Source organism: Neomonachus schauinslandi, chromosome 14 (genome assembly GCF_002201575.2).
Source record: "Neomonachus schauinslandi chromosome 14, ASM220157v2, whole genome shotgun sequence".
NCBI classification, from domain to species: domain Eukaryota; kingdom Metazoa; phylum Chordata; class Mammalia; order Carnivora; family Phocidae; genus Neomonachus; species Neomonachus schauinslandi.
The window spans coordinates 75,612,704-75,629,800 of NC_058416.1; the positions used below are offsets into that span (position 1 = coordinate 75,612,704).

The 17,097-nt window shown below is 58.2% G+C and overlaps 1 protein-coding gene across 2 annotated transcripts in view; it reads right to left on the reverse strand.

Moving 5' to 3' along the window:
• The window catches only part of TRPV4 (transient receptor potential cation channel subfamily V member 4), a 35,307-nt gene extending 18,425 nt beyond the window's left edge, over positions 1–16,882 (reverse strand). Inside the window, exons 1-2 of one of the 2 annotated variants that reach the window (XM_021703492.2) lie at positions 16,864–16,882; positions 2,320–2,736 (exon numbers count right to left, since the gene is read on the reverse strand). In XM_021703492.2, the coding sequence (XP_021559167.2) occupies positions 2,320–2,705 (386 nt within the window). In that variant the 5' untranslated portion in view covers positions 2,706–2,736; positions 16,864–16,882. Of the gene's footprint in view, positions 1–2,319; positions 2,737–3,163; positions 3,224–16,863 lie in introns of those variants that run through there. The other variant, XM_021703490.2, reaches the window with a different exon arrangement.
• Positions 16,883–17,097: the final 215 nt, after the last annotated feature.

Sequence of the window (17,097 nt, forward strand, 5' to 3'; positions counted from 1 at the left end):
CCATCAACCCATCCATGCCTCCACCTACCCACCCATCAACCCACCCATCCACCCATCTACCATCCATCCATCCACCCATCCGTCCATCCATCTATCTGTCCATCCATCCATCTGTCCATCCATCCATCCATCCACCCACCCATCCACCCACCCATCCACACACCCACCCATCCACCCATCCATCCATCCATCCATCTACCCACTTACCCAACCAGACATCCACCACCTGCCATCCACCCCCTCCATCCACCCATACACTCTTCCATTTGTCAGTTACTGAGTACTTACTAAGCCAGAGACTAAAAGAGACAAAGAGAGTGAGAAAAGAAAGGAGGAATGCTGGACTAAAAGATAAAGCAACTCATTCATTTATTCAGCCATTCACTCACTGATTTATTCATTCAACAAACATTTGAGACAAACAAGGCCATGCACACAGGTGCTGGGTTCAGGGCCCCCCACACAGTGGACACAGCACACGTTAGCTGACATTGAGGCTCTTATTTAGCACCCACTGTACGTCTGGAGCCTGTGCACGGGGCAGAAATGCTACAGAGGCAGATGGAGAAAGGACTCGACCCACAGAGGCTGGGACTGGGGAATCTGAGAGACAAAGGAAGGAAGAAAATGGATATTCCCTTGGTCATTGGACAAACACCACTTGGGCATCTACTGTGTGCTAGGTTTTAAGAGACAAATAGCCAGGAGCAGCTAGAATCCTCTCTGTTATGTCCCCACCCACCCAGCGCTGGTGCATATGGAGCACAGGAAGAACCTGTTAAATAAACGGAGGGTAGGGCAGAGAAAGACAGAAACGGAGACAGGGAGGGAGCAGAGGAGAGCGGAGGGGAGCCGAGGGGGAACAGTGACAGCGTTGGGTGGGAGGGAGGGGAGACTGAGTCAGGAGGGGTGGCAGGGGCAGAGAGAGCCGGTAGCAGGCCAGGGGACGTGGACAGCTGCTCTCCTTCCCTCCTCAGCCCCAGGCCCCACACTCCCAACTTGGGGCAGGGCCTCCAGCGGTGGGGTGCCAGGGGAAGAGGCACCCTCCTGAGGACGGGGCGCAGACTGCGACAACCCCAATGAGAACACCTGGGCAGCCCCCATTTTATCTGCTCCTGAATCATGAACTTGGAGCCAAAAAACGAAATGAAAAGAACACCCTCACCCCCCATACCTCCTTAGGTGGTGTTCGGGGTCTCTGAAGACCTCAGCCACTCATGGCCACAGCCCCAGTTCCTGCACAGCTCCTCCTGTGGACTATTAGCCTTGTCTGGGGTAGGGGTGCAGTGAGGGCTTGAAGGAGGGGTTCTGAGGGAGGGGAAAGGGAGCATGGAGCCCATCAGCTTCCAGCAGGACCTGGAAGGAATGGGGACACTTGGGGCGCTTTGCTGTCCTCTGAGCAGATGGGAAGCACATTGTCCAGCAGCGTGTGGATGACCACAAGGCCTCGTTCCCTGGGCATGCCCAGCCCTTCCAGCCTCGGGCCCTGGTACGTGCACGTCCCTCCACTGGAACACCTTCCTCACCCCGTGTGGCCGCTCCTTCTCATCCCTTAGTGTTGGGCTGAAATGCTGGCTCCTCCAAGCCCTCCTGGACTACCTTTCCTGTATCAGCTCTTCTCTCTGCCTCAGCACCTCCCCCAACCCAAACTGTATGTTCACGTGTCTATTTACTTGCTTAGTACCTGGCTCACCCTCCAAAATGAAGGTGCCAGTGAAGACTACTCAGGGTCTAAACTCAGTCGGAGCGGGATCTGGTGTGGCTTACCCCCAGAGCCACGGAGCCAACCGCACTGCCTGGCACTTGGGGGGGTGCTTGAGAAACACACACTACATGCATCAGTGACTCAGTGAATAAAGAAAGGAGATAGCTCCTGACCAACCAAGGGCTTCATCCAAGGGCGTAAACGAGTCTGTGATCGTCAAGGAGGACAGGCAAGGATCAGGCAACAGAGGGCCGTCTCCCGACTTCAAGACTGTCCTCCAGATACACACAGAGGACTGAGAGGGGTCTGTAGGGGTTTTTGTGGGTGGATGGTTGGAGCGATCGAGGAGGACAGAAGGGTAGAGAGATATGTGAATGAGTGGATGATGGACGGATGGATTAGACAAGTGGATGAGCAAGTGGAAAGATGGGTGGCTGGGTGAATGAATGGGTAGATGGTGGATGGATGGACGGTGGATGGATGGATAGATGGGTGAACAGAAAGGTATATGGAAAAGTGGACAGGTGGGTGAACAGACAGGCAAACGGATGGACAGATGGGTGGATGGATTGGACACAGAGGAGACCATCGGCCAGGCGGGCAGCAATACTCACTCGATGACCTTCTTCCTCCACCGCTTGTTGTCACTGGGGTGGTGACGATAGGTGCCATAGTCAAAGAGCGAGTCCATGGGTGCCTTCTTGGGTCCAGGCACCACCGAGGACTCATACAGGGTGGACTCCAGGAGGTCGATGGGGTTGGGCACCCCCTTGCGGAAGGCACCCTGGAACTTCATGCGCAGGTTTGGTCGCCCATCACCGGGGCCGGCAGGGCGACCCGTGTCAGCCGGGGAGGGGGAAGGGGAACCATCCTCCCCCTCAAACAGGTTGGCCAGCGAAGAGAGGGGGAAGGCCTCGCCGCCGGGGGTGCCGCTCTCATCCCCGGGGCTCTCGGCCACCTCCCCAGGCCCTGTGTGGGGGCCTTCGTTGGGATCCGCCATGCCGGCCCGGGACCCGTCTGCGCTGCTCAGCCTGCAAGGGAACGGGAGGGACGTCGGGCGGAGCCTGGCCGGCGGTGGGGGGTCCAGGAAGCCCCCTCCCACGTGGGCAAACAGCACTGCTGCCAGCGCTTCAAAGCCACCGTTATAATGACAGGGGTGCGCGGTGACCACTCCCAGATGTGGTTGGCTGCCAGCCCCAGGCGAGGGCTGCGACAGACAGGCACCTCTTTTAGGGACCTGGAAGTGCAAATGTGCCTCAGGTCCAACCACCCTGGGCATTAGCTGGAGGAGGAAGGGCCTCAGAGTCACCCCTGGGACCCCAAACCTGGAGCCTGGGGCTTACTCCTGCCCAACCCGGCCAGCTTCGGAGCCCCACAGAGCAGGGTTCAAATCCGGGCTCCACACTCCGCAACCGCGTGGCATTGGGCAAGCTGATTTCACAGCCTCAGTTTTCTCACCTGTAAAATGGGGCCGTCCAAGCGGAGAGCATGCATCCCCGTGGTCAGCGCAGCCCCTGGCGCAAGGGAAGCACTGACTGAAACATAACCGTTAAACGCAGGCTCCAGGCCCAGCAGGTGCTCAGGGAACAGGCGTGAACCCACTGTGTGAGCCAGCGTTCCTCCAGCTCTGCTAGCGCCATCCTTATGACTCCCCTTTTGAGAAGGGGGAAACTGAGTTCCTAAACCTATAGCTGACTTGCCACAGTGCAAAACCTCAGCTCCCCAAGGCCGAGTGCTGCTGGTCCCTTCCCTCCCCTGTTGGTCTGGCTAACTCCTACCCACCTGTGTTCCCCGCTTAACTGTCCCTTCCTCCAGGAAGCCCTCCCTGACCATCTGTCCACGGGACTAGTTCATTCCCAGGCCGTGAGCACCAGGAGGCAGGGGATGCCTCTGTCCCGTTTACTCCCGCATCCCCATCACCTAGAAGGGTGCCACATGGACAGAGGAGAGATGACAGTTTCTCAGATGGAGAGACTGGAGCTTTACGAGGGGCAGCCACACAGTTTCTAGGGAGAAGAGCTGGACTTGCACCCAGGTCTCCCTAGCTCTGGGCCCAGCGGTTAACCAGGAGCAAGGACGGGGAGGAGCAAGTCCCCGCGGGCTGGCTGGCAGGCCTCGGCCCTCTGCGGCACACTGCTGGGTGGGCGGGGCTGGGCACTGAGGCCCAGTTTCCTGGAACTTTTGCCATCCCACCCGGGCTGCAGGGAGATGTCTGAAAAGCTCTCTTTTCTAGCTCTTCCTCTCCTAAACCAACACATGAGCAGTGGAGCAAATAAACACTGGTTCCTGCCTTGCTGGTTTTGTGACTGCCAAGAGAGAAGGCTGAGGCCAGAGAGGTGGGGGCACCGCCAGAGGCCTCTCTTGGGGGGTACAGCGGGGCTTACAGGGGGTCAGCGCTCCTGCTGGGGACTCGCCCTTCTCTGGGCCCCAGTGGGGAGGGAGAGCCTGGACTCTGGAGTTATTCAGGCCTGGATTCTAGGCTCAGCTGCTAGTGACATGCAGTGTGACCTTGGGAAAGTTACTTTAGCTCCCTGAGCCTCAGGTTCCTCCCCTTTAAAATGGGTGCAGGGGCGCCTGGGTGGCTCAGTTGGTGAAGCATCTGGCTCTTGGTTTCGGCTCAGGATATGATCTCAGGGTCATGACATCAAGCCCCGTGTCGGGCTCTGTGCTCAGAGGGCAGTCTGCTTGTCCCTCTCCCTTTTCCCTCTGCCCCTCCCCTCGCTCTCTGTCTCTAAAAATGAATAAATAAAATCTTTAAATAAAATAAGATAAAATAAAATGGGTACAAAGGCAGCAGCTTTTCATAGCTTTGCAGGAAGAATTCAGTGAGGTCAGGCATTTCCCGTGCCAACCCTGGGAATAAATTGGGGGCTGTCGATGATTCTAATCAAAGGAGGAAGGAAGGGTTAGGAGTACAAGTGCTGAAATCAGATATACTTGGTTCCTATCTTGGCCCTGGACACCAGCAGCTGTGTGATCTTGGACAAATCACTTCCTGTCTCTGGGCCTCAGTTTCCCCCCTTGTAAAACCAGGGTGACCACACCTCCTCCTAGAGATCTTGGGAGATGTCAGATGGCTTTGTTCTGCAAGAATAGGGAGCATGTTGAGGCAGGGACAGGTATCCATTGGGGTGCAGGCATCAAGGGGGAAGATAACACTTCCCAGGGCACAGCCCTGTCCACCTCATTGAGGACCTAGGGGTGAGGGGAGGGGAGGCATTGGGGGACATGCCTCTGCTGTCAACACCCTCCCAATTACCATACCCCTTTCCCCACTAGAGCACCCAGTGAGGAAAGCTCCGGCTTCGGAGAGCTCCCAACCCCCCACCATGCGTGTACCCCCTCTCCTAAGGAACCCCAACCCAGACGGCATCCACGGTTTCTGAGGGCCCCATGATAAGGGGCCTAAAGTCAGCCAAACCCAGGTTCAAATCTCTCAGCCACTCACTCCTTGCTCGTAGCCTTAGGCAAGGCATATGGGATCATTATTAGTGTTTAATTATGATGAAATAAAAATTACGACAATGCACAGGAGAGTCCCCACCACCAGGACTGGTCCAGCCCAAAACATCGACTGTGTTGAGGTCGAGAAACCCTGCCCTGGAGGCTCTCATTCCCATGTTACAGATGAGGATCCTGAGGGTCAGAGAGGCTAAGTGACTTGCCAAGGCCACATAGCAGGATAGCAACAGAGGCAGGATCCAAATCCCAGCAGCTGGCTGCCAAACTTGAGCTACCCTAACCCCTCGGTTGACTGGGCCCGGCCTGGCTGCCAGGCACCACGTCGACCGCTTACAGTGTCTTGTTCAAGCTGCACAAACACTGGGAGCTAAGGATTGTCACCACCAGCCCATGCTAATCTCTCTGAGCCTCAGTTTCCCTACCTGTCAAATGAGGGTTGTGGTGACAGCGTCCGGCCCGTGGGGCTGCCGTGAGATGAGACAGATCACGGGTCTCTTGGGCACCTCCTTAAGCACTAGATGAATGCTTCCGTCGTCATCCTCAGCGTGCCCTCCTCATCCTCCTCCCCACGCACAGGCACGGGCAGAACCGCAGCCCAGGAGAGCCCAGCCAACCATGGCACCCACTCCCATTTTACAGCTAAGGGAACTGAGGCTCCCAGAGGCCACCCAGGGAGCGAATGGCCATGACGACGGCCTCTGGATCCTCAGCCTGCGCTCCTTCCACACCGCCCAAGCATGTACACACCAGGGAGCACATACACGTGCACACACACACGTGCACACGGCCGGCTCTGTGCCCTGTGACAATTCTTCCCCCAAACGCTACCCTGTCCTCTGTGGTCGGGGAAGGAGTTCCCTCCCTGTTCTAATTTGCCCTGTAGGCTGCTATTACACGTTCCAAACCCATGCCAGGCTTGGGACGGAAGGGGGTGCGGGCAGGGAGAGGGGCTGAGAGTCCTCGTGGGCCGCCTCTGCGCGGGAACGTCGCGTCTGCTTATCCGTGTCTTTCCCCGCGTGGAACCCCCAGGGGCTCGATCCTCCCGGGAAGGCCTTCGCAGCGGGCAGCACCGGATGGCATCAGGGCACTCAGGGCCCAAGCGGGGACATCCCCACACGCTGGGTGTCCCTGAAAGCAGCGGATTTCCCCCGGTGTTTTAAGCACTGAGCACAGCTTCTGAACATAAAAACCAGATTGCAGTCCACGCAGAGGGTGGCTGGACAGGATGAATGGAGGGGGATCTGAATCTCAGGGCCCAAGGAGCAGGATTAGAAACCACTCATCTATTTATTTACTCACCAAATGTTTACTGAGCACCTTCAGCGTGCCAGGTACAGGGGACTCCGAGAAAAGTCCCTGCCCGCCTGGGGCTGATCTTCTGGTGGGGAACAGAGTAAACGGCTGGACAAAGCAAGAAGCAGAGTCATGTCCAGGGGTGTTCAGAGCGGTATAGGCCAGAGGGGCGCAGGAGTGACTGAGTTAAGGGGTGCAGAGGCCCCGAGCAGGGTGAGGAGACATTGTTCTGAGCCACGGTCCCCAAACCTCCCTCTCTGCCCCGACAGAGGCTCTGGGATTGCCAGGAAGGCAGCCAAAAGCCACTCATTCTGCTCTGACAGACCGGGGGCCTCAGTCGGGACAGCCAAACGCACTCTCTCCCCTGGAGGGGCCCCTGGAGGGAGCTAGTGGGGCATGGAAAGAGTGTGCATCTTGGTCAGACAGATCAGGGGGTCGGCTCCCCGACCCACCGCTCTTGAGCTGCGTGAGCTTGGGCAAGTGACTTAGCCTCTCTGCACCTTGCTCTCCTCCCCCGTCCACGGGGATCTTAACTGGGTCGTTGTGTGAATCATACAAGTCAAGTCAAGCCCCTGGCACAGAGTAAGCAGTCAATAAACAGGGAACTACAAGCCTAAGTGAACAGCAGTTCCCCTCTCTCTGAGAATCTCAGGCCCAACGCAGGGTGGAGGTCTCCTGCACCTTCTGCCCACCCCCTCCTCATGCAGAGGGTGGAAGAAGGGGCCCATCCTCACCATCGCCCGTGGCTTTGCCTGATCTCATGGAAACCCTGGCACATAGCCGTCAAATCCCATCCTCCTGATTCCATGACCCAGGAAAGCTGCTTAAATCCCGTGGCAAGTTTGGGCGTGCAGAGCTGCCCTACCCCAGGGGGACAAATCTCAGGGAGCTAGTTCCTCCCTGTTCCCTCCCTCCTGGGATCGATTCACTCCGACAGGCCTCTGTTGAGTGCCACCTTTTTGCAGGGCACCCAGGGAAGCATAAAAGAGTGGAACCTCACAAAAGAGTCTGGGGTCGGGGGAGGGCACACGGCTTTATCCCCCTCTTGACCTTTGCCAGGGCTTGTCCCCACTTCCTCCCCCTGGCTCGGTTCCCTTGCTCGGGTCCCCTCTTCACAGGCACCTCCTGTGAAAAGCCTCCCTGACCTCCAGTCTCAACCGGCTCCCTCGTTCATTCTTAGAGCAACATGCACCTCCCTTTAGAGCACTTGCCGTGATTAAGCTTGTACATTGACTTACATTACTCCTTTAGTCACCTTCTCTCTTCTCTGGAGTCTTAGTTCCACGAGGGAGGGACTACAGTGTGTCTGTTATCTCCCCAGCTCCCAGCACCGCTCTGGGGCAGAATGGGACATCTGTAAATATTCATTTTCTTGAACTGTAAGGCAGGGGCCCTCTGAAGTCCCCGGGAGGGTGCAGGCATGGGCAAGCAGCACTAATCCCGACGGGGACAGGGACCAGCTACAAGGAGGAGGGCGTCTGGACTGGGGCCTGACAGCTGGAATGGGGGCAGCAGGGTCCGACGAGAAAATTCAGGGGGTGCTGGGGAACAGCACGGGCTGAGGCGCTGGGACAAAGAAGGCGGAGGAAGAAAAGATGGGTGAGTGGGGTAGGGGGAATGCGTAGGTGGGTGGGAAGCAGGTAGACCTGGGGGGAGGTGTGGGGCTCCCAGATGGACCCAAGGCACTTCCTCCTCCCTCCATCCTGGGGCTCCGTGCCCAATCTGCAGCGCCCCCCCCCCCCCCCCCCCCCCCCGCCGCTTCCTGCGGTCCCCTGGAATAAACAAGACTGCGAGCACCTGTCATTCCAGGTCAGCCTTGGAAGGGCGGTGTGGGTAGGGAAGGGGTTAGGAAAACAGGGATCCTGCAGAGACAACACCAGCTCTGTCCAATGCCCCCCACCTTCCCAGTAAGGAAACTGAGGCTCAGAGAAGCGGAGTCACTCGGACAGTGTTGCCCAGCTCCTGGGGGGGGGGGGCAGGAGTCACACCTGTGTGGTCCCCAGAACCTGTGCCTTCAATAGACACTTTACAAGGACTGGGGACTCCAGAAGGGAGGGGTGGAGGCAGGGGGTGGAGGAAGGGGTGCTGGGTGGCTGGTGGGGACCACAGGCCCCCGAGGCAGATGGACGGCTCACCATGGGTGGCCCTGGACAAGTCACCTGGCCTTCCTGTGCCTTGGTTTCCTCACTCGTACATGGTGGACGGTCAGAGCACCTACCCCAGGGAACTGCTGTGGGCTTAAATGAGATAAATGTAGGGGGCCTGAGTGGCTCGGTTGGGCATCTGCCTTCGGCTCAGGTCATGATCCTGGGGTCCTGCGATCAAGCCCCACGTGGGCTCCTTGCTTAGCGGGGAGCCTGCGTTTCCCTCTCTCCCCCTGCTTGCCGCTCTCCCTCTCTCTCTCTCTCTGTCAAATAAATAAATAAAATCTTTTCTAAAAATGAGATAAATGTATAAAATACTGAGCCCAGGACCTGGGGGAGAATGCACTCTCCATAAAGATTGGCTGTTGTTAGCATCATCAGTATCACTGTATTATTATTAATTATTATCAGAGGGTAGATGGACAACCAGACGGAGGACCAAGAAGGTATGCCTGCCCGGGAAGGCGGAGTGAGTGGCCGGGCCCAGAGCCTGGGACCCACAGCCACCCTGGAGCAGTCCCTGCTGGGTGCAGCGGGCTGGGAGCTCAACCCCTCGGCCAGGTGAAGCCCCTGGCCTGCCAGGCCCCCCGCGGGCGGCACAGCGGGGAGCATCACCCATGCCAGGCACCTTCCCCAGCCAGCCTGTGTTTACCTAGCAGGTCTCGGCCCAGCCCGCTTCCTGTTTGCTGCACAGTGGCCGCCTGTCCGGGGCAAACAGAGCCCCAGTGTCCTGTCAGGTCCCCCCCACCCCCACCCAGGAGAGTGCCCCTCTCAAGCTCACACCACCCAGGCGGGGCGAGGCCGGGGTGACTCACCAGGCCCCACGGGGGGCTGGTGCGGCCACTGCAGTCACTCGCTGGGTCATCCTGCAGGTCCTTGGCTGGAGGGCTTCCGACCATGCGCACAAATACCCCTGTGAGCTTTCCCGGGCAGCCATTCACTTCCAAGGGTCTCGAGGCCTGGGCGGGAGCCACCAGGAGGTGGTGTGGCTCAGTGCAACACAAAAGGCCACACACTGTGGGATTCCATTTACAAGAAATGTCCAGAATAGGCAAATGCACAGAGGCAGAGAGCTGATTAGTGGTTGCCAGGGGCTGGGACGGAGCACGGGGATGGTGACTGCTAATGGTCCGGGGTTCCTTTTTGGGGTGATGAAAATGCACTGGAACCAGATAGTGGGAATGTCTGTCCAACTCCGAATACACTAAAAAAACCGCCACTGAATTGCACACTTTGGAAGGGTGAGTTGTGTGGTATGTGAACTACATCTCAATACCCTTTCCTGGCTTGGTGACTGTGGGCAAGTGGCTTCCCTGCCCTGAGCCTCAGTTTCCCTGGCACAACATGGGAATGTTCTGAGGATTAAACAGGTGTAAAGGGTCCAAAACAGGGCTTGAACCAGAGCAGAGGCCCTCCCTGTCTCAGGAGGCTCTGCCTCCTTCCATGGCCTCACCCCCTCCCATCAGAGCACAGCCGCAGGCCAATGCTCCAGCCCAGGAGGAGGGAGCCCTCGAAACCTCAGGACCCCCCTCTCTCTGGCCCAGACCCTCTCCTGGAGGACAGTCAAGCCCCAGAGACTCCCAGAGAGGATTTTCTAGCCTCAGGGACGGCTTGACCAATGTTCTGTTCCCCACCTGCCCCTCTCAGGCTGGGTGGCTTTGAGCAAGTCACTTCACTCTAGGCCTCAGTTTCCTCATCTATAAAATGGGGGGAATATTTACCTCCACCCATATTTGTTTTTAGAATAACAAGTAATTTTAGAATTATTTGTTGTACCATACATTCAAGCTTTAAATTAAAAAATAAAATGACAGCTCAGGCCCCAGAGGGCTGGTATGAGGATTGCATGAGATTATTCAAGAGTTCGGGACCGTTCCTGGCACCTAGTAAGTGCTCAACAAGTGGTAGCTGCTTTTGGGGGGATTGTTAACCTGCCCTCTGTTTACAGCTGGAGAGATGAAGCCCAGAGAGGGCACAGCGGACTGGGCACTGGGACCCAGACTTCCTGGCTCCAAGGCCAGGACCAGTGACCATGCTCGGAGACCTTACCTCCCAAAGAGTTTTCTCACCCCGCATGTCCCTCTCTCGCCATCTCTGGGAGGCTGCCAGGATGGGCATGGCCCAATTTCCCGGCTGGGAGACTGAGGCCCAGAGGGGACAGGACCCCCATCCACCCATACGGGCATCCCTCCACCTCATTCCCACATGCAACAGGCCCGAGGTTAACCAAGTCAGAGGAGCGAGCAGATACCCAGGGAGTGAATGGGTCCATCAGGAGCCCAGGAAGGAAGCCTGAAGCAGCAGAAAAAGCAGTCTGAGATCCTCTCTCTGCCCCAGCCCACCTCTCCACCAGCCTATGCCAATAGTTAACGGCTTCAAATTGTGGCTGAGGCCAGCGCCTGAAATCCCACCATTAGCAGGGCCTGCCCTCACTGGAACATTCCACACATCACCTTCTCTCTGTCCTAACCCAAGTAATGACTCCAGAAGTCAGATATTATTGTCTCCATTCTCAGATGGGTAAGCTAAGTCCTGGGGGGACGGAGGAGGGTGGCTATCCACCCAACACCTGCCCTGCACTGAGCATCTTGGCATTCGCCCCTCATCTGAGATGGGCATTATCATCGTCCTCATGTCACGCGGGTACCACCTGAGGCTCAGAGAGACAAGAGACCCAGCCGAGGTCACAACGCAACGAGAAGGGAATGTGGCTAGGGCTCCAACCATCTGCTTTGAAACCCATGTCGGTTCACCCCTTCGGGGTCTCCGAAGCCCTCTCTCCAGGGTCACCCCCTTCTAAACACACACCCCTGGGAGTTCAGCAGGCAGGTGGCACAGTGGGGAGGAGCCGGGGCGCTGCAGACAGACAGATGTGGGGTTTGGATCTTGGCTCTGCTGCCTAGTAGCTGTGAGATCCCTGACAGGTCACTTCACCTCTCTGAGTCTCCGTTTCCTCGTTTCTAAAAGGGAGCTAAGCGCAGCACCCACCGCTGGGTTGCTTGGTCATTGTGGGTGTCAGAGCCTCATTAAGGTGCAGCCCCACGGACTGTGTGGGGCATGATGGGAACTCTTCTGCTCCAGCCACTGAGTGCCCAGGGCCTAGAACACGGCCTGGCACTTAGTAGCTGCTCAAGATACACTTGCTGAATGGATGAATGAACTCCTGGATGCAAATGAACCCTTGCCCCACTAACTGGCTCGCTAGCTAACTTCCTCCCGCTCTCCCAACCTTTTTTTTCTTTAAGATTCTATTTATTTATTTGACAGAGAGAGACACAGCGAGAGAGGGAACGCAAGCAGGGGGAGTGGGAGAGGGAGAAGCAGGCTTCCCGAGGAGCAGGGAGCCCGATGTGGGGCTGGATCCCAGGACCGTGGGATCATGACCTGAGCCGAAGGCAGATGCTTAACAACTGAGCCACCCAGGCGCCCCTTTCTCTCTCCCAACCTTTAACAGGTCATTTATTATGCAACTACTGTGTGCTGGGCTCTCTGACCTGTGAGACCCACACCCCCCTGTGAGGGCGACAGCAAGCATGAACCCATTCTGCAGAAGAGGAAATTGAGGCTCAAGGAGACCAGGACACTTGCCCAAGCCCGCTTGGTCTCCCAGCCAGAGTCTGAATTTGAGTAGGTGCTTTCCTCTGATGCCCCTGCCTTGTTGATCTGTCTGTTCGATCATTCCTTCCTTCCTTCCTTCCTTCACTCCGTCTACCAGTATTCCCAAGCCCTTTTGCAAGGGGAGACAGAAGGGTCTGATGGGTCCCCAGCCTGAGGTCAACTGGCCCCTTGCCCACTGGGGTCTCCCCCCAGCCTGTGGGGCCCACTCAGGGCGTGTGGTGGAAGTCCGGCCTCCCCCCTCCATACACAAACATGAGGAGCCGTCCCAGAAGGTGGTCAGCCCTCCCGGCCAGTGGGTGGAACCCAGGCCACTCCACCCTCAGGGAAAAACAGGCGCCCGGGAGACTGAGGAGCCCTTTGTGCAGGGGGGAGGCAGGGTGGGCAGTAGGCAGGGCAGGCGGCCGTTACTCACCACCCCAAGAAAAATAAGAGTATTCCCATTTGGTCAATGGCTTGCCTGTCTGTCCCCCGTATGCCCTCCCCCTTCTGCGGCCTTTCCCATCCTCTGATCTCATCTGGAGCAGACCCAGGAGCATTTATGGAGGGCTTCCTATGGCTCTCCCTCGCCAATGAAGAAACTTGTCAGAGAGGTGCGGTGACCTACTTGGGGGTCACACAGCCAGCGGTGGCCCCAGCGCTCAGGACAGAAAGGGGAAGCCAATGATCAGCAAGGGGCTCAGCGGCAGGAAGGAAGTCGGAGTCATAGTGAAAGTAGGGGGCTGGCCTCTCTTCCTCATTCCTGTTCAGCCAGCGTGCCCATTCACGGGACCCAAGGGAAACCCAGGCAGGGGGAGTCCAGGCTGGAGCAAGAATAGTGGCCAGAATTCCCCAAATCCCCCTCCAGCAGACAGAGCTCTGACCTCCTGAAAAGCCCGGGCGGCAGGCCCAGGAACAGAGAGGTTAAGCTACCTCCTGAGGTCACATGGCAGCAAGCAGCAGAGCTGGGCTATGGACCAAGCTGGGTCAGACTCCAAGAGGGGCAAGTCCAAGGTGGAAGCTCTTCAGGGACCCACCCAAGGGGACCAGAGTCACTCAGATCCGGCTTCCAGATCCAGCTCTGCCAGGAGCCCTGAGTAAGTTATTTCTCCCTCAGAGACTCAGTTTCCCCAGCTGTAAAATGAGATCCAGCCTTCCCGCCTCTGCCCACCTCCAGTGGGGGCAAGGCTGTGACATCATCGAGGTGAGCATCAGGTGACAGACATTGGCTATCCACTAAACAATCAGCAAAGTGTGAAACGTTGACGGTTCCTGGCATTCAGTCAATGCCCGTAAATATCTAACGGCTGAAAAGGCATCATCCTTTTTCCAAATGCAAGTCTAGCCTTGCTCCTGCTACCTTCCGCCCGCCCGCCTGGCACAGAGGGGCTCTCAGAGGCCGCCACAGGGATGAGCTGGAGGAACGCATGTCCAGGAGCACGCCGGGGGAACAGGGTGAGGAAGAGGACGGTGCTTCGGGGCCCCCTCCATGTGCCTCGGACTCTCTTGGCAAAGCGGGGACTGGGAGCGCCATTTGACAGACAGGAAACTGAGGCTCAGAGAGGCCAGGTGACTTGCCTGAGCTTCCCTGGGGAGGAAGCAGCAGACCCAGGATTTAAGGCAGGGCCTGCCTGAGCAACCCAGATTCTTCTCTCTCTCCCTACACTGCAGTCTCTTCCCCATGACTCCGGGTCAGGACAAATGGGGACAGGCCACCTTGGAAGTTAAGGGCATGGATTTTGGAATCAGGCAAACGGAATTCAGAGCTCAGCTCTGCCCCTTCCCAACTAAAAGGCCCTGGGGCAAGAGACTTCACTACCCAGACCCCTGTTCCTCCCTCTCAAAAATGGGGACGATGACAGTTTTGTATCCAAATGTACTAAGAGTGTTTGGCTCAGGGCCGGGCGCATGGGAAGTGCTCGATAAATGCTCACTACCATCATAAGGACTACGAATGCAGCCCAGGCTGGGCTAAAGCCAGGCAGAACCTTGCACCCAGTGCTCAGAGCGGCAGCTGCGGGGCCCAGGGCCGTAAGTATCTCGAGAGATCTGAATTAATCTTTAACAGGTGAATTCCGCTCCAAATGGGTGATGTGGAGCATTCCAGAGGGCCCACTGGTGTGCAATGTTCCCTTGGCTCCCCAGATCTGGTGTGTGACAAGAAGTGGAGCCAGGGATTTGGGGAGGGGCCCGGAGTGTTTTTCCCAGAGTCAAATGGGGGAAACTGAGGCAGACAGCAAGTCAGGGGCCTGTGAGTGGTCGAGATGCCCACTCATGCAAACTCCCCCTCCCACCAAGGGACAGATGAAGGAGCTCAAAGGACTCGGGCCCTCTCAAAACGACGTGTTCAGTCATTCCACTGTGCAGCAGAGATTTACGGCGCACCTGCCCTGTACCAGGCACCGTGAGGCCAATTCTCAAGTGGTCCTCTCCCTCCTACCTCTCCTGTCAGCCACCCCGCTCTAGTCCCCATCCCAGGCCTCACATCTCCTGCCTGGATGACTTCCCCAGCCTGGGGACCGGCCTCCCTGCCTGGCCCCCACTCTGCAGCCAGAGGGACCCTTCCAGACCACACATCCGGCATGTCCCTCCCAGCCTGGACTTGAGGGCTTCTGGGTCTGACCTAGCCCCTGCCTGCCTGATCCCTTGCCCTTCCCGTCCACGCCACACATTCCAGACCAACGGAACCATGTCTTGGCTCTACAAAGTCTAGTCTTACCTACCTGGCAACAGGTAGTCGTCAGGTCTTTGCTAGTGCCCTTCCCTTTACCTGAATGCCCTTTCCCCTATGTCTGCCTTTACTCTTCAAGGTGTGGCTCAAGCTCCCCCCGCCCCCACAACCTTGATCAAGCCCTCCCTGATCCCTTCCTGGACTGCTGTCCCACCCCACAGCATTCTCTCCTGGTGCCCATCCATTCAACAGCATACATATGCCAAGCATCTACCACACGTGCTCACCTTGCCAGGGGCCCACAGGTCAGGCGTGGGTGCTGCCCGCCCGGAGGCCACAGCTGGCAATCCCTGTGTCAGGGAGGCGGCTGTCGGGGACACAGCCCTCAGGCTAGAGCCTGGCTGGGGTCCGAAGCTGGCACAGGGGGCTTTCGGGGAGGATTTGCTGGACACAGGAGGAAGTGGCTGAGGCCCCGCTCCCACCAGGTAAGGCGGCAGGGGCGCCCGTGACGCCTCCCCAGCATTAAGGCTCTGGATTGCTCCCGGGGAGCCCCAGGCACCTTCTCAGAAGCTCTCACCATCACCCCCTTGCCCTCAGGCGCTCATTCCCTACACCTAGGAACACTCCATGCCAAAGGACCCCACCTCGGTCTTACACACCTGACCCTGACTGGACCAGGAGCGCCATCCGCCATTCATTTTGGGAGCCCCTCCGCCTCCAATTTACCAACAAAGGTGGGAAAGAAGGGTCCCCGCTGTTATTCAAACAGAATGAACTAGAGAAATGAGGGAATGACCAATTACCTTTTTTCACCTCTTCCATTAAGAAGGCCCTTGGGGCACAACCACCCACACAGGCTGGTGCTAACCATCTGTCCTCACCACAACCCTGGGGTGGCCCTCAGTCCACCCCCATTTCAGGGACTAACCCAAAGTCACTCAGCAGTGGGGGCAGGCGGAATGGGGGCCACACAGGCCCCACTTGTAACCCTGCAGATGACCCGGACCTGACCCTTCTACTTGACCTCTCTAAAGAGACCACCTCTTCACTTTCCTCACTGGTGGTCATGGAGTCACCCCCTGTCCTTGCCCCCCCAGATAAAGTGGCAAAGCTAAAATCCTCCAGTGGTTCTTAGCGTCCCCAGAACAAGCTCACACAGGACATCGCACGTCCCCAGCCCCAGCAGAGGCCCGGTTTGAAGGCTGAGCCAGAGCACCCATAGGCACACCCCCTCCCCTGTAACTTCCAGGGCACCCCCTGGGCACCAGGCAGGGAGCATTCTGGACCCTGGTAGCCCTGGGTTTAAATTCCACTTGGTTACATCCCCGACCTGAGCGGCTTTCTCATTTGCAAAATGGGGAGGTCAGACGGAGGGCCAGGCTGGGGCTGGGCCAGGCGGCGGTGGTAGGTAGCTAGCTCTGAGGGCATGTCTGTGGTTGGTATCTCCAGGCAAGTGTGGAGTGTGGGAGGTCTCTCTCTGGAGACAGAGCTGGAGGTGAAAGATTGTCCTGCGTCTTGGAGGAAGAGCCATCTCTGGGCCTAAAGAAGGCTAACTAAGAAGTGGCCCTTGGAAGTTCCAGACTTAAGAATTCTCTCCTGCTTGCTTCCTGCGTGGTGGAAGGCAAACCTCAGGACCCCTCCTATCTCAGCCCCCCAAAATAGGGATACCCCCAAGGTGGGCTGCAGGGGCTCCTAGCTTTTGGTTCCTGGGCTTGGATCTCGGGGACCCCGGGATCTCCGTCCGGCAGACCCACGACCCCCAAGGCCCTCGACGGCGCCCATTTCACAGGTGATAAAACTGAAGCCCAGAGTTGGGGGGTGGCCGGCCCAAGGGCACCCAGCGGAGTGGCGGGAGCTGGCGGGACCCCGCGCCTCCCTCCCGAGCCCCGGGCCGGGACTTCTGGAGCCTCCGAGACGTCCCTAGGGGCGCGAGGGGACCTCGGCTGGGCCGGCCCTCCCGGGATCCCTGCCCCGAGGGCCCAGGCCCCACTCACCTCCAGGACGGCGCGGCGCTTCCTGAATCCCGGCCGCCCGGCGCCCGCCCGCCGGGCGCGACTCTCCTCCCCCGGCTCAGGTTCCAGCGCCGCGCACCGCCCCCGGCGGCCCCCGCCCCGCCGCCCGCCGCCTCTGCAGGGGCGGGCTCGGCCCCCGTCCCGGGAAGCGGGGCGTCGCGATCGCGGCCGGAGGGCCAGGCGCGGCCCGGGGCGACAACCCTCCCGGGCTCCTGA